General features: G+C 36.5%; 1 protein-coding gene and 1 long non-coding RNA gene across 4 annotated transcripts in view; one reads left to right on the top strand and one right to left on the bottom strand.

Moving 5' to 3' along the window:
- The window catches only part of SRBD1 (S1 RNA binding domain 1), a 158,060-nt gene that overhangs the window by 119,742 nt on the left and 17,714 nt on the right, over positions 1 to 20,604 (top strand). For 2 of the 3 annotated variants that reach the window (XM_005864776.2, XM_005864777.2), the window contains 3 exons: positions 5,602 to 5,708; positions 6,983 to 7,159; positions 10,843 to 11,025. In XM_005864776.2, the coding sequence (XP_005864838.1) occupies positions 5,602 to 5,708; positions 6,983 to 7,159; positions 10,843 to 11,025 (467 nt within the window). The remainder of the gene's footprint in view (positions 1 to 5,601; positions 5,709 to 6,982; positions 7,160 to 10,842; positions 11,026 to 20,604) is intronic. The other variant, XM_005864778.2, reaches the window with a different exon arrangement.
- Positions 10,164 to 20,604, bottom strand: part of LOC106725844 — a 13,832-nt gene continuing 3,391 nt past the window's right edge. Inside the window, exons 2-3 of the long non-coding RNA XR_001361840.1 lie at positions 19,995 to 19,997; positions 10,164 to 10,177 (exon numbers count right to left, since the gene is read on the bottom strand). This is a non-coding gene — a long non-coding RNA (uncharacterized LOC106725844). The remainder of the gene's footprint in view (positions 10,178 to 19,994; positions 19,998 to 20,604) is intronic.

Raw genomic sequence — 20,604 nt, 5'->3', positions numbered from 1 at the left:
GACATAAGGAAGGCCAAGAGACATATGAAAACATGCTCAAAGTCACTAATCATCCAAGAGATGCAAATCAAAATGATAATGTGGTACCATCTCACACCTGTCAGAATGGCTATCATCAACAAATGACAAGTGCTGGTGAGGATGTGGAGAAAAGGGAACACTCGTGCACTGCTGGTGGGAATGCAGACTGATGCAGCCACTGTGGAGAACCGTATGGAGTTTCCTCAAAAAACTAAAAATGGAACTCCCATTTGACCCAGTGATCCCACTTGTAGGAATATATCCCAAGAAACTAGAAACAGCAATCAGAAAGGATATATGGACCCCTAGGTTCATAGCAGCACAATTCACCATAGCTAAGATTTGGAAACAACCTAAGTGCCCATCAGCAGATGAGTGGATTAAAAAACTGTGGTACATCTACACAATGGAATACTATGCTGCTGTAAAAAAGAAGGAAATTCCACCATTTGCAACAGCATGAATGGAACTGGAGAGCATAATGCTAAGCGAAATAAGCCAGTCAGATTAAGATAAATATCACATGATGTCACTCATATATGGAATAAAATGAACAACATAAACTGATGAACAAAAAGAGATCCAGAGACAGAAAAGCATCGATCAGACCATCAAACCTCAGAGGGAAGGTAGCGGAGGATGGGGGTAAGGGGGAGAGATCAACCAAAGGACTTGTATGCATGCATATAAGCATAACCAATGGACACACACACCAGGGGGGTGAGGGCATGAATGGGGAGGGGGGGAGATAAGGACACATGTAATACCTTAATCAATAAAGAAAATAAATAAAATAAAAATAAAATACATTTCATACCATGGCTATACGTATCACATAAATATTTCCGTATAAGTGTATATCTCTTTATACAATTAAACATAAGTCAAACAAAACTTCTGAAAATACTTATTCTTTATCTGTGATAAAACTAAATACTATTTTATTTATATTTACATACAAGGTTTTTACAAGAATTAGGAAAGATTTAATTGGAAGTATAGGTATAAGCTGCACACGAATGTCCCAGTCTAGAACACATGAGGACACTGAGCACATACAATACACTATTAAGCTTATTCTTTTACATTGTGATTGAGTCAAGATTGAAACTACTTTTTCACCCAACTTGACATTTGAATGTAAAATAATCTTAATGATAATTGATAGAGACAAGAATCGTCAGTGAATTCCAGGTGCAAGGAGCCAGGAGGATTATGCAAGTGCAGGAGTGCCAGGAGTTGGGGATCACTGGGAAACCTCTTGAGAGCTGCCGAGCACAGAGTATAAAAGGACAAGATAAGTAAATGCTATGTGTGATCATGGATGAATTCTGGACTGGGAAGGAAATGCTATATAGTAGAATTGGGACAGTTGATGAAACTGGAGTAAAGGATATGCATTAGGTAATATATCAATGATAACTTACCTGATTTTAATTATTATACAGTGTTATGTAAGACAATGTGCTTGGTATTTGGAAATACACACTGAAGTATTTATTTGAATGAGGCTATAAGGAAATACTTTTACAGCTCTTTAAGGTGTTATTTGTTTGTTTTTTGTAAATTTGAGGTTATTGCACAATTAAAAGTTTAAAAATGCCAAGAGAGATTGTTTTTTTAGTGGAAAAAAGGGTGTATCTGGTTCTTGAGTTCACATATACCAAATGCATAATATGTATGTCATTGTGTTTAATCCTTTTAATATACTGTTGGATTTGGTTTACTAGTATTTTGTTGAAGATTTTTGCACCTATATTCATAAGGAATATTGGTCTTGTGTGTGTGTGTGTGTGTGTGTGTGTGTGTGTGTGTGTGTGTGTCTGTTTCTGGCATCTTTGTCTGGCTTTGATATCAGGGTTATACTGGCCTCATAGAGTGAGTTAGGAAGTGTTGCCTGCCCTTTTATTTCCTGGAAGAGTTTGAGAAGAATTAGTGTTAATTCTTCTTTAAATGTTTGGTAGAATTTATCAATGAAAGTCTCTCATCCTATACTTTTCTTGGTTGGGAGATTTTTGATTACTGATGAACCTCTTTACTTGTTATAGGTCTGTTCAGATTTTCTTATTTCTTCTTGAGTTGGTTTTGACAATTTCTGGGAATTTGTTCATTTTTTATTTCTCTACAGTTTATCTAATGTAATTTATATTGAATAATGATGCATTTCAAATATATCTGATTCGATTTTATGTTGTTGTATTTTACCATACAAGATAAATCCTCCATTTAACTGCCTTGCAAATCTGACTAAAATTCATTTATCATGTTGATATTTTGAGCATTCCAGTTTCTTCACATTCTTACCAATACTTGGTATTCTTCATCTTTTTTCATTTTAGTCATTCTGGTATGGATGTTCCAAGTGTTTTTATTTGGTTCTTAATTTTGAAGGTTTTAGATTGACATCTAGAAGGACATTATGATCAGTAATATGTCTGGGGCCTTTCATTTTTATTGCTTTTTATATTTGTAAAATCATTTTTAATGTCATGCTTATTTTAAATGTGGCTCAAGTCAAGTGAAAGGTTGCTGATTGGAGTCAACGTTTTCCCCTCAATTTTGTCTGTCATTATTGACACTTCCAAATCTGGTAGTTTAGCTTACTTCATTTTTTTTTCCTTCAAAGTTTAAATTGATTTACTTTAAGGACAACTTGTATTAACTCAGTTATAATATTACAATTTCTAATAATTGAAATTGAAAAATGTTATGCTCAATACATTCCACAAAATATACTGAAAGTTTGTAACTAAACTTGATTGAAAGAATCAGCATTTTACCAAAGATGGTAAACTTCTCATACTTATTTTTGATACCTTGCTTCATAACTCTGAAATGTGCCCTTTAGCCTCTCCATCAATCAGGGATCAAAATAACCATCATTTACCAGAAAATCAAATGAGATATCAGTGAACAAAACACATGTTCCTGGTTCATGTATGTATTCCTCTCAGATAATAGCCTCAGTAGACTGCATTATTTATTGTGCTGTTCCTTCCATGTTAAGGATATATACAACATGCTCTATGTGGTCTATTCTATTTCTTTCTGATTTTTTTTTTTATGCTGGTGGCAAGCCACCAAATTAACTTTATGACCCACTAATTGGTCACAACCCTCAATTTGAAAACCACTGGTTTTAACCAGTCATTATCATCTGCTGGAGATGGGGCCAGCTTTCCCAAAGCACATGGCCTCACAGAGGTGGGGTGGATGCGGGAAACACAATCAGGCTTCTGTATGGAAGGAGAAAGGGGGTTAGAGGCTAGAGGTGAGATAGGCACCCAAGATTGTCTGCTACAGGGACTGCTCCTCATTTAGGAATCTCAAGCATGTCGTGTGCTTTGAAGTATGTGGAATTGTTTGTCTTTATCCTATTGGCTCCCAGCCATTACTCTTCGTTTTTCCTGTTTGTTTAGTTTTGTCTCTTTCCTGGGATAGTTTTTCTTGTTGCTGTCGTTGTCCTTGCCTTTACATTGTCCCTTGCCCTCACTTTTGTTTTTAAGTCCCCTTTTCATTTTGCTGTTTCTCATCTATTTAGATAAAGAAAAGACCATCCAGCTTCTTAAAAGCTGTAGCTCAAGAATGATCAGATTCTCAGTGAGGTCTTGGGTTTTTCTTTATGACCTTCTTCATAATTACGTTTGCTTATTAGATTTTTTAAAATAAAGTATTTTAGCTGTGGCCTGGATAGTTACCAACTAGGTTATTTCTGCAACACAAAGTAGTCCTGCACCCTTCAGTCTTCAGAACAAAAACTTCTGCGCTTACTAAGTGATGATGTAATCACAATACCTGGGCACCCTGTTTACTATATTGTCTTCCTGAGAGTTTGAGGTTGTGAAGCCTCTCCTTGTTTCCTTGAGATATCTGGAAAAAGACAAGGATGCTAACTCCCAGTTTCTTATCTGGGAACAATAGGAGGATCTTCAATTTTAGAATTACGAATAACAGCAAGTATGTTACGAACTATTCATTGTAGTAATCTGGCTTCAATTAGTCAACAAATATGTACTTTCAAATACTGCACTTCATCGCTTCTGAGATGCACATTTTCTTGCACGTTCACATCTTTGAAATCAGGATGCATCTTCCATTTAGTGGTGTCCGACAGTTGCCGTGGGCCCTACGACAAATAGTGCTGTATTTTCTCTGTGAACTTGATTGTTAATCCTGGAGACATGACTTTTGAAATTCACTTTTAGTCAATAAACAATCTAACAATAAAGCATTTAAGAAACTTCATAATGTTTTCCTCTCTCAAAAAAAAAAATCTTTAAAATTTTTTTAAAAAGGTGGGACTATCATCAAAGCTTATAGAATGAACACCTGAAGCTTGAAAGAAAATCCCAGATACTATAGAATATTTTTCTTTTAAGAAATGCTACATTATCAAGGCTCTTGATAACATAAAGGAAAATATTGTGTGGAAAACTTGGATATCTCTGAGTAAAGACGTGCTTCAGAAGAGTTGAATGTGAAGAAATTTTAGAATTACCTTAACCAGCTTAGATTGTTTATATATTTTTTATCTATGCATGATATATGGTTATAAAACTTTCTAAATAAGTCTAACAGTGCTCTTCTAATATTTAAAAAATAAAAATGGGAATGAATAGGAAAGCATTGTATCTTTGTTAAGTAGTAGAGTTTTTTCTTAGTGGTACATAAAATAATGGTGCTTCTTATAAGCAATATTATCTTCCATTTGTTGAAACATGAGAGTTTGAATTACTGTCAAACTCTTAGTATTAGAGTACTGCTTCCTATTATAGTTATAAGAAGAACTAAGGAAATACACATGCAAGTGAAGATAACACTGCAAAGCAGAAAGTGAATGATAGTGTGTTGCAAAGTAAGCTCCTGGAGCTAGCTTGTTCAGATGCAAATTCTCAGGCTACACCCTAGACCAGTGGTTCTCAACCTTCCTAATGCCACGACCCTTTAATACAGTTCCTCAGGTTGTGGTGACCCCCAACCATAAAATTATTTTTGTTGCTACTTCATAACTGTAATTTTGCTACTGTTATGAATCGTAATGTAAATATTTGATATGCAGGATGTATTTTCATTGTTACAAACTGAACATAATTAAAGCATAGTGATTAATCACAAAAACAATATGTAATTATATATGTGTTTTCCCGATGGTCTTAGGCGACCCCTGTGAAAGGGTTGTTCGACCCCCAAAGGGGTCGCGACCCACAGGTTGAGAACCGCTGCCCTAGACCTACTAAATCAAAATCTCTGGATGTGGGGCTCAGCAACCTGTGTTGTAACAAGCCCCCTGCAGGTGATTTTGATGGCATGCTAACGTTTGAGAGCCACTGCTCTTAGCAGAATTTTGGAAAAGGGATAAATGCTGGTGCTGTTATATTTGAGGGAAGTGTATGAGTAATTTAGAGAGAAAGAAAACACAGATTCCTTAAATTCAGCTTAATTACCTCTGCTAACAGTGTGTTTAAAAGAAATGAAATTTACTATGCTGTGTGTTAGCCAGCTGTACAGGCAAAGTAATGGAACAGTCCAAGAATTTCATGTATTTTATTTTCAACTGATACTTGATTTTTGTCTTTTCAGCACGATGTATCCCAGACTTTACTCAAGGCAACACTGGACAGTGTTGTAGAAGAATGTGTCAGCTTTGTGGGAGTCGATATTAACATCTGTTCAGAAGTTTTGTTAAGGTGAGACAAGAAATCTGTGGATGAAGATCACAGAATCTTGAGTTTAACTGGCTATCCAGTTAGACCAAGGGGACACATGTGTAAAGTTGTCAAGTATAGAAAATCTGTGTGTTCATACATTGCTTTAGGTAATCAGTCAGAAGGGAAGACATCATTTAAGAAAAGAATTGTGACAGTTCCCATTATCATTTTTAATACTGCAAGTCTAAAGCGAAGAGCATATGGTTGCCATTGAGCGCAGTAGTTTTGCTAATAGAATTTAAATAAGGTTAACATGGAAAGGACCTGTTTCTCACCACACGAGAGTAGATATTTTTCACTAGTTTAGTCTCTTGCATACATCTGTCAAAGTTGGCAGGAACCAAAGGATAAATTCTGAGGGTTCAAGCTATGGTTACCATATTTTTACCTTGATTCCACAAGTAACATATCAAATCTTCATGGCACTATAATCACATCTTATATACTTTGTCTTTTTTTTCCCTGGGGTTATGGAAGAGCTGCGTTTTTCATAGTTTGCATTTGTTACACAAGTCTTCTGATGCAGCACAAAATGCTGGACTCTGGAAAAGATCTGGACCCTTTTCCTTTGAAACGGATAGAGCAGAAGATACCCCTTCCATTTTGAGGTGTTGCCTTTCTACCATAGCTATAAGCATTTATAATTCCACATATGGAATTCTATAATAGAATTAAGATTCTCTTGAATAATAATCTTTTAATTAACATGAAGCAAACTACCTAATTATATAGTTTTCATGTTTTTATAATAACCATGATATTCATGGATAAGCACCTTTCTATAGTTCAAGTCTTTTACATGAATGAGAACAGGCTGAAAAAAATAGTGTAGTAAATGCAAGTGTAGTTATTATAACTTCTCCTGTTACCTCATCTTGTAGGCTAAACAGGAAGAGGCAAAACTGCAACTTGACTCAGAAAGATAAGGAATGTGAATACTGTAGAAATACTGCAGGGAACAGTCCTCTTTCTTGCACGGGTGTTAACCAGTGTACCAGCATCTTTATGGTTCTACTAGTTTTGTCATTGTTTTGCATTCTGTTCTTCTTCCCTCCTCTTGGACAACTCTTTTTTTTCCTCTGTCTTTCAGTTTAATTCCTTTTTTTATTAATTAAACTTAGAGACATATGACAATATGTAATCAGTTGCAATTTTTTAATGATACAAATGTTTTATATCATTGTCTTTTCAGATGAGAGCTTTTCCTTCAGTACTCTTGGAACTATTATTTCTCATTTTGTTTATTTTTCTAGGCATATTGCAGGACTCAATGCCAACCGAGCCAAAAATATCATTGAATGGCGAGAGAAAAATGGGCCCTTCATCAACCGAGAACAGCTGAAGAAAGTGAAAGGACTGGGGCCAAAATCTTTTCAGCAGTGTGCTGGCTTCATCAGAATTAACCAGGATTATATTCGAAAATTGTGCAGGTGATTATTAATGTGTACACTTTAAAAATATATATATATTTTATTGATATCAGAGAGGAAGGGAGAGAGAGAAAAATATCAATGATGAGAGAGAATCATTGATTGGTCGCCTCAGGCACGCCCCACATAGGGGATTAAGCCCACAACCCAGACATGTGCCCTGACTGGAAATTAAACCTGTGACCTCCTGGTTCATAGGTTGACGCTCAACCACTGAGCCACGCCGGCCGGGCTAACGTGTACACTTTTGATTTTTTTTATCAACCTCCTTCCTTACTGTTACCCATCCTACTCACTGGCATGAATTCCAAGTGTCTGTTTATTTCTTCACTCAACATGTGTTGACTGTCTAATGTTTGCTAGGCACTGGGAATACAGCAGTGAAAAAATCAACAAATTCCCTGTTTTTATGGAGTTAAATTTTAATATGTGAGACAGACAATAAATAAACTAGAAAAACAATATCAGCTATAGTAAGTGTTATAAAAATTAGAGAGGTACAACATTATCTTGGGAAGCAGTACAACTGCTTTATATGAGTTATTCATTGAAAAGTTATATGAGCCAAATTTTGAATAAAATTAAGGAGCCATGTCCTGGCTGGTGTATTCAGTGGTTAGAGCATCGGCCTGTACATGAAAGGGTCTTTCTTGGTTTGATTCCTGGTCAAGGGCACATACCTTGGTTGGCTCTCTGCTCCCGGTTGGGGTCACATGCGGGAGGCAACCAGTTGATGTCTCTCTCTCACATCAATGTGCTCTCTCTCTCTCTCTCTCCCACTGTCTTTGAAAAGCAATGGAAAAATATCCTCCTTTGAGAATTAACAACAAAAAAATTTAAAAAGCAAGAAATTAAGAAGCCAGGACCCAGCCATATAAGGAAAAGTAAATAGTACGTGCACAAGGCGGGCCCAGTGTTGGTGTATTCAGGAAACTCAGGCCAGTGTGCCTGGAGCATCCTAAGTGGGAAAGACTGGTACAAGGTGAAGTGACAAAGAGGACTTCACAATGGCCAGTTCATATTGGCAGCGGTTGTCTGAGCATGGTTAGACTTCCTCATTCCCTCTATCTCTGAAAACTGACCAAAGCATTAATTATCTGTTCTTTTGATAAAGAGCTAATTTTTGCTTTCTAATTCTGTTAACATAAAAGCAAAGAAATTGGGTAAACTTCTTAGCATCATTTATGAAATAATAGCTTTTATGTATTTTCTACCTTGGGACCACCTGGTTCATTTATTTTTTTTTTTCTTTGGCAAAATTATAACAAAAGTAATATGGACAAGTAATCTTTACTTTGGAAAAGACTAAGGGAAAACCAGCCCCAGTGGATAGTACAATACAATGTAAATCTGTACTAACTAAACAATTTGTTTTTGTTGTAGAAATACATAGACCAGAATAGAGTCTGAAATCCACAACACACACATGGAATTTAGTTTATAATAAAGGTGATGTTTCAAATAGTGGGTAAAATGATTAATTATCAAATAAATGGTTTTATGACAACTGGCAGGAATTTGGTATGTGTGGGGTAAAGTGGTTCCACCTCATACCCCATATCCAGATAAATTTCAGTTGGATCATAGACTTAAATGGAAAAAATGAAACTGTAAACGTACCAGACGCAAACATGCGTAAATTATGCAGAACATTGGAGTGGTGGAAGTTCTTTCTAAGTAGACCACAAAACCTAGAAGCCAGAAATGGGAAAAAAACAAAAAGAAGATAAAATAATCACATGTTTCTTAGTTTATGTTTTTTGAACACTTGGTTAGAAAATTCATACAGTAAAAAATAGAAGAAAATGTAAAGGGCAATCTCTTATTTTAAAATAGTTTCTTATAATGCTTTCTAGAAATAAAATTTTATTTATATCAGCTTATATATATATGTGTTATTTTAAAATGCATATAGAAGAGATCATTCTATACAACTACTTGAAACTTGCTTTATTTGTTTCAGTAACATATCTTGGATCTCTTTCCAAATATTACTTATAGATTTATATCATTTTTTAATAATGTCTGCATAGTATTTAATTTATGGATGGGCTGTAGTTTAATCAGTGTCTGGTTGGTGAACATTTGTTTTAAAACTTTCCATTTTTTCAACTAATTATGAAGTACTTGAAGATTCATGACTGTTGTATCTTTTTTTAAAAAAAATATTTTTTATTGATTTCAGAGAGGAAGGGAGAGGGAGAGATAGAAACATCAAAGATGAGAGAGAATCATTGATTGGCTGCTCCTGCACGCCCCACACTGTGGATTGAGCCCACAACCCGGACATGTGATCTCCTGGTTCATAGATCGACGCTCAACCACTGAGCTACGTTGATCGGGCTGTTGTATTTTCCTGATAGGTTATACCTTTATTCAGAATGGAATTTTCTATCTCATTGAATATTTTTTGCTTGGAAATCTATTTTGTTTGCTGTCTATGTTGCTATATTTGCCTTTTGGAACATGCTTGATATACTTTCAAATTTTACTGGCAATTAATTTCTGTAACTCATGTAAACACATATATTTGGTGGTTTTGCTCAATCATTTATTAATGTAATCAAATGTATTGTATTTATTGCTTTGCTTGGACTTAATTTTCCATCCTCTATTTTCTCTTCATCATGCTTTTTCTTATTCTTTTCCTTTTATGCTGTTCATCGGATTTCCCACTTAACAAGTTTTCTCCTTGTTTCCCACCTCATTTTTTATCTCCCCTTAGTGATTTCATGTTGAATATATTTTATTCTTCTGGGGATTGTATTTGAAGTTAATTTGGACTGACCTCTGGTGTCTCTGTCCTTCTGAAGAAAACCAGAACCTTAGGGTCTTTCCCAACCTTCTACTTTTCTTCTACATCCTGGGGTGAGATGACCTGGGATTTTAGTTTCAGACTGTCCTTTTGTATGTTACTCATGAGAAATTATCTAACTTAGTAAGTTTATATGGTTTTTGTTCTTATTGTTTCTTGTAGCCCACGTTAACACTTTTTTTTTTTTGAACTCATTGTTTTTGCTGGAATTCTTTTCAGAGAGGATATATTATGTGGGTTACACTTTATTTCTTACATGTCTGAAAATGATTTTAAATAAATGCTAGTTTGGCTGGGTATATGATTCTAGATTCAAAATTATTTTCTCTTAAAACTTAAGATATTGCACCATTGTGTTCTGGCTTCTGCTGTTTGTCAGTGAGAAATTTGATACCAGTCAGATTCTAGTTCCTATTGAAGAAATCTGTTTTATTTTTCTCTTTTGATTTATAAAATCATATTCTAAAGCTTCTCTACACTGTGTCAAATATGAGTCTTTTTTCAATTTATCCTATTTTGTACTCAGTAGGTTCTTTTAATTTGAGAATTTGTATTTTTCCTCTGCTCTCGGAAATCATCTTTTCCTTCTCCTTTCCCTCCTTCTTATTTATTTCTCTCCATTCTCTTTTCTCTTCTAGAATGCCAGTTATACAGGCTGAATTAGTTAAGAATGTTTTTGGTTTTAAGTAACAGAAAATCCTTTTGACAGTGTTTAAACAAATAAGTGGTAATTTCTGTGAAGTGAATGGTCAGAATCTGGTTGCTGTTTGTGTATGGCAGAGAAATAAGCACATTTTTAATGAGAGCTTCTTTTCTTTTCTACCCAACCCTCACCGTGTCCCCCACCCCTTGTTTCAAATGCTTACAGTAGTCAGCACACTGAATCTGCAGGCTCAAGTCAGAGAGTTGCCGTGACATCTCCAGCAGGTGTTGAGGTCACAAGTGAGAAGCCGGGCAAGAAGAAGAGCAAAACCGCAGCGAATGTTGTACTGAAGCCAGATCCTTTGGACCAAACTTGTATTCATCCGGAGTCATATAACATAGCCATGAGGTAAGTCTGAGGCCCATGTGAGAATTCTCCATGCCCAGTATAAGTTCTCTACAGCAAATGGCCTTCGTTTTGGTATAATGGGGACTTTAAATATATGACCATGTTTAACATGACAACATTTTTCAGAAGTTCCGCATTGCTGAGTTATGTGGCACATTATTTTATTTCAGTGAGGAATGAAACCATTATTCCTGGAGCAGTGTCAAGCCAATAAACCCTGGTACTAATGGGGAAGTGTGTGTAATGGAAATTGCATGGCACTCTCTCTGTTTGTTTTGGAAATTAACAAGACACAAATGACTAGCACCTGGCTTAAAGCTCATGCTTATCTAAAGATAAAGCCCTTTTGAAAGTAAACAGCCAACACTCAGATTTCTTAAGAAATATTGCCCAGCTTGGTTATTACAGACTCTAAGAAATGATGTACTTTTAAAGAGCATACATTAACACAGAATGATATGGGGGTGGGGAGTGGGGTAAGGCATTAAAAGAAAACACTTTTACTATCACATTCGATTAGTTCAACAAATTTTAGTTCAGAAACAGTGACTTGCTACGTAACAATAGTTTGTTTTTAGTGAGTTAAGTGACTGTGGGCTTAAAAATAGTGAATATTTTAACTTTGGTTGACTTCAAAGTGAGATTTTTAAACTTATTTTGACATAACTGATGTTTGATAAATGTAATTAGTTTGCTTTCTTTAAAAAAATGTTTAAAATTATAGGCTATATAACACATTGTAGAGAACTTAGAAAATAGAACAAAAGCAGTAAAAAATAATATTTTATCAAACATCAGAACAGTGGTACTTGTTTTTCTCCCATCATTTTATTATGAATTTTAAACATACACAAAAGTTAAACATTTTTTTACAAAGAATTCCTATATACCCACACCTAGATTTTATAGTTTATCATGCCTGTTTTTCTACTTATCTATCCATCTATTTGTCCATCAGTCCATCTTATTCTTTTCTTTATTTTAAGAGAAAGTTTCAGATATCAATATACTTTAACTAATGCTTCAGCATGCATATTATTAACTAGAATTCTATCATTCTTAGCAGTGTTTGTGCATGTGTGTGTGTGTGTGTGTTTGAGGTAAAATTCACACAGTTAAATTGCAAGTGGACATTAGCTGAGTTTTAGCAAATAAATAGTTGTATCTGTGTAACCCAAACCACTATCAAGATTAAAAAAAAATTGCCATTGTCCTAGAAGGTTCCCTTGTACCTCTTCCCAGACCATCTCTGCCCCAGCCTGTAAGAGCTAACCACATGTTCTGACTTTTCTCTGCCAGCGATTAGTTTGCCTCTTCTAGAACTTCTTATAAACAATACCATGAATCTGCCACAGTTTATTCCCCTTATTAAAGGAAATTTGCCCACTTCCACTGTTGTTATTGACATTTGTTTCCATTTATCTGGGAAAATACTTAGGACAGGATTTTCCGGGTCATAAGGTAGATGAATGTTTCGTTTTCTTTAACTTCCAGACTTTACTGCAATGTAGTTGTACCATTTCACACCCCCACCAGTAATTCTTAGAGTTCTGGTTACTTGGTAGTTTGGCCATCACTTGATGTTAGTCTTTTTAATTTTAGCCATCCTGGTGTGTGTGTAGTAGTATTTCTTGGTGGGTTTGATTTGCAATTCTCAGATGACATTGAACACTTTCTCATGTACTTGTTAGCCATTTGTATATCTTCCTTTGTGAACTATCTGTTCATATCATTTAGCCATTTTCCAATTGAGTTGTTTTTCTTTGTATTATTATTATTATTTTTAATATATATTTTATTGATTTTTTACAGAGAGGAAGGGAGAGGGACAGAGAGCCAGAAACATCAATGAGAGAGAAACATCGATCAGCCGCCTCCTGCACATCCCCCAATGGGGATGCGCCCGCAACCGAGGCACATGCCCTTGACCGGAATCGAACCCTGGACCCCTGAGTCCGCAGGCCGACGCTCTATCCACTGAGCCAAACCGGTCAGGGCGTCTTTGTATTATTGAGTTGTGGGAGTTTTAAAAATATTTTTGGAATCAGTCGAATGTGTGCTTCACATTTTGTCCTAGTTTCGGGCTTACCTTTTTATTTTCTTGTTGGTATCTTTTTATGAGCAGAAGTTTTGTTTTAATTTTGATGATGTTTTATTTAGCAATTTTTAAATAGTTGTTACTGCTTTCTAAGTCTAGTGTAAGAAACCTTTGCCTACCTCAGGTCATGAATGTATTTAGTATTTTCCTCTAAAAGCTTGATGGTTTTAGCTTTTACATTTAGATCATCTGAAATTACATTTTGTGTCTGCTTGAAGTAGGGGTCAAGGCTCATTTTCTTTCTTCATTATGAACATTGTTATTCCAGCACCATCGTTGAAAAACAGCAACAACAAAACTTGCCTTACCCATTGCTTTGGTGACTTTGTTGAAAATCAAATGACTGTCTTGAGTGGGTGGGCCTGTTTCTGGCTCTCTGTTCTGTTTCATTGATCTGTTTCTCAATAACACACTATCTTGATTACTGTAACTTTAAGGTAAGTTTTCAAGTCAGATAGTGTAAGTCATTTAACTTATGGGGGTACGTTCTCTCTTCCCGCGACCAGTGCCGAAAGAGAGCGAACCGGTTCTTTGAGTAGAGGCGCTTGGGATTGAGAAAGAAATGAAAGAGACAAGACACAGAAATAGAAAAAGCTGGGTCTGGGTGGGCTTCTGCCCTCTGGTGGAGGGACAGACAGGGGGCCCAGCACCGGAATCACATGTTTAATTTATACCCAAATACCAGGAAGTTACATCAGTTCTGGGTGGGGCCATCTGGTGGGCAGGACAAGCAGCTCGGCTCCACCTCAGGGCCCCTCCCACAGGGCGGGGCCAGTCAGAGGGAGGAGAGTCCTATTCATTTCTGGTGCTTGGCTGGATCTACATCTCAAAAACCCACTCCCCAGCACCTGGGCTGCAAAGATAAGAGTCAGTGCTGAGAACACATCACCATTTTGGTTAGATGTGTAACCAAGGCTCGGCTCTGCCAGTCACCTTGGGTTCAGCTGAAAATATTTTAAGAAGCATGCCCATGTGTCTTCCCTGGCAGGGGGCCCTCTACATTAACTTTGTTCTTGTTAAATATTACTCCGAATATTCTAGGTTATTTGTGTTTTACTATAAATTTTAGAATGAGATTGTCAATGTTCATTAAAAAACAAAACAAAAAAAATCTGGTGGGATTATGATTATGATTCATTGAGTCTATAGGTGAATTTAGGGATAGTTGATATTATCCTAATATTAAGTCTTTTTACCCTGAGTTTATTATGTGTTTCTATTTATTTAGGTCTTTCATTTCTCTCCACAATGTTTTTTAGTTTCCAGTAGCAGGTCTTGCATATAATTTATTAAATGTATTTATATTTTTCAACACTATTGTAAATGGAATTTTTAAATTTTGCTGCTAATAGTAAAAAGACAATCTTTATAGTAACTTTGTATCCTGCATCCTTGCTAAATTCATTTACTAGTTCTAGTAGATGTTTGTAGATTCTTTAAGTTTTCCTATATAAGCAATTATGTTGTCAGCAAGTAGATAAAATCTTTACTTCTTTTTATTTTTAATCATCAGGCTTTTTATTTCTTTTTCCTGCCTATTGCAATGGTCACCACCATCAGTACTGTGTTGAATAGGAATGGTGAGAGTGGACATCCTTGTCATGCTCTGAATCTTTCAGCACATGTTCTGGTTTTATTAATATAAAAAAATTTGTGGTCTCACATTATAACAGCGGTCTCAACCTGTGGGTTGCGACCCCTTTGGCGGTCGAACGACCTTTCACAGGGGTCGCCTAAGACCATCCTGCATATCAGATATTTACATTACGATTCATAACAGTAGCAACATTACAGTTATAAAGTAGCAACGAAAATAATTTTATGGTTGGGTCACATGAGGAACTGTATTTAAAGGGCCAGAAGGTTGAGAACCACTGCATTATAGTAATTGTATTTTTAGGGTTTGTTGTTTCTGAAGATGGTTTTTTCTATTTTCTTTCTGATATAAGCACAATTTTTTGTTTCTGAATATTTCTTTTTTTAAAGGCTAAATCGTGTGATTGAACTGTAATTTAGTAATAGTAGTACTAGTAGTGATGTTTATGGTGGATTCCTAGAAGTGAAATAACTCTGCCAAAGGGTTTGAAAGTTTATGTGACTCTTGCTATACATTGCCAAGTAACATACTGATTTATAATGCCACCAGCTATGTTCAAGCCTGAGAAATCTTTCATTTCTCCAGTCAGACAGGACTTTTCTGCCAATTTTCACATGAGCCAGTTTCTGCTTGTGGAGCATGAAAGCCCTACCAGTGACTTCACCCCTTTCTATGCTTCCTTTGGGAGTAGCCTTGTCTCTCAGAAGCAGGGTACTTGTACCCTGTTTCATGAGAAATTTCTTCTACACGGAGACAAAACTGGTAATTTATCTAATTAAGCTTACCATCCTCGTTATCCACTTTGGAACTATGGTAGTTATTTCTGGCTTTCAGGTATACTTAGTGTAGACATCTCTCAACATAGGTAATTCATACTTCCTATAGTGTTACATAAGTATCTTCCTAGAGAACAAAAGGCCACTAGGGATATTAGGTCATTGGTTTGCCTTCAGTGTTGTGAGGGTCAGTTCTATTGCAGTAGGTTTCAATTTTAGTTATAACAGAAAGCCAATAAGAACATAAATGACTTTAATGCCATCCTACCTATAATGTCACTCTCAGAAACACACCAACATCTAAAGCCATTAAGTCTTTTTATTTTTTTATATATAGTCTTCTCTCTTACATTCACGTTATAGAAAATTGAGATGATATTTTGTAACCTAAGTTAGTCATTTAAAAAAAGTATCTCTCTCTCGTTTTACTATTTTTGTTGTTTACAAAGACTTACATGTAGGGATCACCTATTAAATGTTGAAGTGGTTTGTTATATGGGCTGAATTTTTTTCTAGTTTACCTTTTATTTCTACTTGTAATACTTTGTTTTTGAAATAGATGTTTAATTTTTAAGAAATAAACTTTTTACTCTTTCTCTTGCTTTTATTCAAATTGGTATTCTCTTAAGATCAATTCATTGATCTTCCCTTCTTTTCCCAGATTTTTTATGGTTTTATTTTTTACTCTATGAGTTTTATTTTTTTAAATGTGTTTTTATTGATTTTAGAGAGACAGGAAGGGAGAGGGAGAGAGATAGAAACATTGATGAGAGATCTATTGGCTGTCTCCTACACGCCCCCTACTGGGGATCAAGCCTGCAACACGGGCATGTGCCCTGACCAGGAATTGATCTGATGACCTCTTAGTTCCTGGGTCGATACTCAACCACTGAGCCATACCAGGTGGGCTATGAGTTTTATTGCTTATGATGTTATTCATCATTTAGAATGTACAAAGCATTGTGGTAAGACCTGAAGAATATAACAATGAATAGAGGTGATTTATGTTCTCAAGGGGCCTTCCAAAATAGGGTAAAACTTACTGATAATCATAGTAGAGGTCAATAATTAGTAAGTGCTATTTAAGTGAGCACAAAGATTGTTCAGAGGAGAAAGATTATTTCTAGACAAGGGCATGTTATAAGGTTTCATGCAGGAGGGCACATTTGGACAGGTCTTTTAAAGATTTCAACCAGTAGAAATTGGAAAACAGATGTTTAAAGGGTTAGGGAAAGGAAAATATAGCTCTGGTCAGGTTTGGGGAGTAGTTAATCGTCAAATGAAAACAAACACTCATTGAATACTTCCTCATTACCAGGCACTTTAGAAGCATTATTTTGTTTAAACCTCACAGCAATCTTGTAAGGTTGGTACTATTATTATTCCCACTTCTTTAGGTATTCTACAGAATCTCAGCTGGGTAGAGTAAGTTATCTAAGATAACTCAGCTGATGGAAACACGATTTGAACCACATCTATGACACTCCAAAGCCTGAGCTTTTAACTAGGTCACAATTAAAAAGCTGTTTTGGAGCCACATTTAGATGTAATCATATTGGTCCTTCAGATTAAGGGTATCACACCCTTAAAGACAGTATGTGTTCAGCACAGAAAAAATGAGAGCATTGTAACTTGTCTTGTGTGTGCCTCTTGAGGGGAAAAAAAAAAAAAGAGGAAGAAAGGAACAAGTATCTGGAATATGTTGGCTTTGAGTGTTACTCTCTCTCATCACATGGCTGAAATTAGACTCTGCCTTTCCTCTGGAGAAAACATTACCCCCTCCAATAAAGGAAGCTTTGCCTATTTATTTTATTAAAGGATCTGTAGGAAATGGATGCTTCACTTAGAGTGTGCAGAATTTTATGCTGTTTTGCTGCAGATGTGATGTTTCCTGAATTTTGCACTAAAAGAATTCCCTTTCATTATGTGTTTTAGAATGAAATGTGTGCATTTCAAAATAAGCAGCTTGATGGTGATCATATTTGGTATCTTCTCATTTTAGGAGAGGACTACTATAGAGCAGAAATAGCATATTCATACTAGTGATGTGCCCATCTCTGCCAGAAGATGTTTTTAAGAGAGAGAAAAAGAGAGTTTTGAGTAATCGTGCAAGGTCCTTAAAAACATATCAAAGAATCCATATTATAGAAGGTATAAGGAGAACATGGGGTTAAGAAACCTACTTTTACTACAGTCAGATTTTCCTTCAATAGTCCTTTGAAGCTATTTTGTGCTAAATCTCTTTTACTTGTTTCAGGATCTTCTCACATTTACGTGAGTACTTTACTAAGAAAATTCAAAGCTACCTTACAATCCCCTTCCTTAGATTATCTCCATATCTTTACTTATTCTGTCCCATACTTCCTAAGCTACCCTTCCATCTCCTGAATCTGTTTTCCCCCCACCTTCACTCACAGGTTGCTGCCGAGGACTCAACCTTGGCATTGTCTTGGTCTCTCTGTGTTGTTGCTTCACCTCGAAATATTTGGGGAGTGGGGTAGGAGGTGATGACAGCTAAATAAATAAGGTTTAGCTTTGTAAAGTTTTATGACTCTTGTATTGTTAATGTCTCCACCACTTACTCCTTTCCTTTTGTCCCACAGGCATATTATTGTGGTGGCCTCCCCTTTCTCCATTCCCTAAGAGCTAAAAGCAGCACCGCCTTTTATCTTATTTCCCCCAGCACTTCTATCTCATTGCTCCTTCTTTTCATTGCCAAACTTCTCGGAAGAATAACCCGCCTCTAATTCTTACTGCTTGCTTCCTCCCAGTCCCTTACAGATTGGCTTCTCTCCGCACCACGCTTCTGAAAGTCCTCTTTCAACTAGTCACCTCCTGTTGTCAAAACCAGAGGCCTCTTTCTGTCCTTAAACCACTTACTCATTCTGCCACATTTGACACCATCAGCTTACTGACCTTCCATGACTTTTGTTTTCATTTTCTACCTTCTCTGAGTTCTCTTCTTCTCTGGCCCTTTACATATAGATATTCTTTGCGTTTTTTACCTTTGCTACCTTCTCCTCTTGTCCCGCAGGCTCCCTGGGATGATTTTATCCACTCACAGGACATCTTTATCTCGCACCTCTCCACTGATAATTCCAACCCTACATTTCAGCATCTCTAGTCCAGATCTTTCTCCTAAACTCTAGCTCTCTCTTTCTATTTGCCTGCAAGAGATTTTTTCATGATTATATTAGCAAATCACACTCAATATATCTAAAGTAAAACTTGTTTCCTCCTTTTATCCCTTCCTTTGTAACTCCCTCTTCTTCTCCTCCCATCAAGTGAAAGATGATGGTGACTGAGACTAAGATGATAGTGGAAGAGTTGGTGAGAAGTGGTCAGATTCACCAGCACCACACAAAAACAAGGCAGACAAACAAACAAAGAACTTGGTCTTTCTCTCTCGTCTCATATGAATGGTTAATAGCACTACTGCCTTTCCATTAACTGGGCTAAAGTGGACAGAATCACTCATTTATTCATTAAGCATATACCTTCTGGGTTCCTGCTATATTCAAATACTGTTCTGCAACCTTGGAATACATTCAAAGATCCCTGCTCTCAAGGACAGAGACAGTAAACAGCATAATAAATCAGCTGTGTAAAATAATAAAGGTAATAAAGTGATATGGGAAAAAGAGAAAGAGCAGATGAATGGGGATCAGGATTTATCAGAATTATGGGTAAGAGCTTGCAAACTTAAATAGAACAATCAGGGTAGGTCTCATTGACAAGGTGACATTTGAGTGAAGTCTTGGTGGAGGTAAAGGGGTTAGCTGTGCAGACATCCTGGGAAGAGTGGTCCAGGAAGAGGGATCAGACAGTGTAAAGGCTGTAATGTGGAAGCAGGACTGCCATGTTCAGGGAATAGCAAGGAGGCCAGTGTGCTAGAGCCTAGTGAGCAGGGAAGTGAAAAATAGGAAATTAGGCCAAAAGGGCTTTGGGAGGTTATGTTAGGAACTTGGCCTTAATTCTCAGTGATTTGGGAGCCATAGCAGGATTTTATGCTGAAGAGTGACATGCTGTGACTTACATGTCAAAAGGATTCTGTTGTCTGCTATGTTGAGACTAGATGATAAGGTGCAAAAGTAGAAGCAGGGAGACCAGTTAGACTAATTGAGTAATCAAGTGAAAGATGATGATGACTGAGACTAAGATGATAGTGGAAGAGCTGGTGAGAAGTGGTCAGATTCTGGCTATATTTTTAAAGCAGAGTCAATGTGGTTTACTGACAGATTGGATGAAAGGTATGAAAGAAAGTAACTGTGGGTATGAATGGCAAAGGTAATATGAATACCAGAGACACTAGAAGACGAAGTGAAACTCATTGTAATGGAGGGAAATGGGGGTGAAAAGTTAAGGAACTAAACTTTGATCACTCCCCTGGTGATCTCTTCTAGTCTCCTGGCTTTAAAGACTTTCATAAGCACATGACTCTTAAATTCATGTCCTCCGCCCCATCCACTCTTCCACACTCCAGACTGGTGCATCCAACTGCCTATTTGACATCTCAGACCTAACATGCCTTAAACTGAACTCCAGGTCTTCCTCAACATCTTGTTCTAACTATGGCTTTTCTTATCTCAGATGATGCCGATTCATTCTTTCTGTTTTTCAGTCCAAAAGCCTTGAAGTCATTCTTGACCTTATGAGATACCCCTGTCTAGAGATGACCCCTTTCTCCTGTGAACAACTCTGTGTTTCACGGAAGCACTTACTAATTATTGACCTTATTATGGTTATTGGTAAGTTTTATCCTCCCTATTTTGGAAGGCTCCTTGAGGACATAAATCACCTTTATTCATTTTTGTATTCTTCAGGCCCTATTGCACTGTTTTGCTCATTCTAAGTGATGAATAAAATTGCCAACAACAAAATACATTGGTTAAAAAATGAAACCGTAAAGAATATAAGAAAATATGGGGAATATTGAATTGACCTTAGAAATCAAGGATCTTAAGGGACGACTAATCTATATATATAAAAGCCTAAGCGACCTAACGGCCAGTCGAATGGTTGAACGGTCGCTATGACGCACACTGACCACCAGGGTTCAGATGCTCAACACACAGGATTGACCTCCCCCCCCCCCCCCGCCACCGCCC

The sequence above is a fragment of the Myotis brandtii genome, unplaced genomic scaffold, assembly GCF_000412655.1.
Source record: "Myotis brandtii unplaced genomic scaffold, ASM41265v1 scaffold191, whole genome shotgun sequence".
Classification (NCBI taxonomy): domain Eukaryota; kingdom Metazoa; phylum Chordata; class Mammalia; order Chiroptera; family Vespertilionidae; genus Myotis; species Myotis brandtii.
Note: the sequence above shows the minus strand (reverse complement) of the source record. Positions and strands in the feature narration are given on the sequence as shown.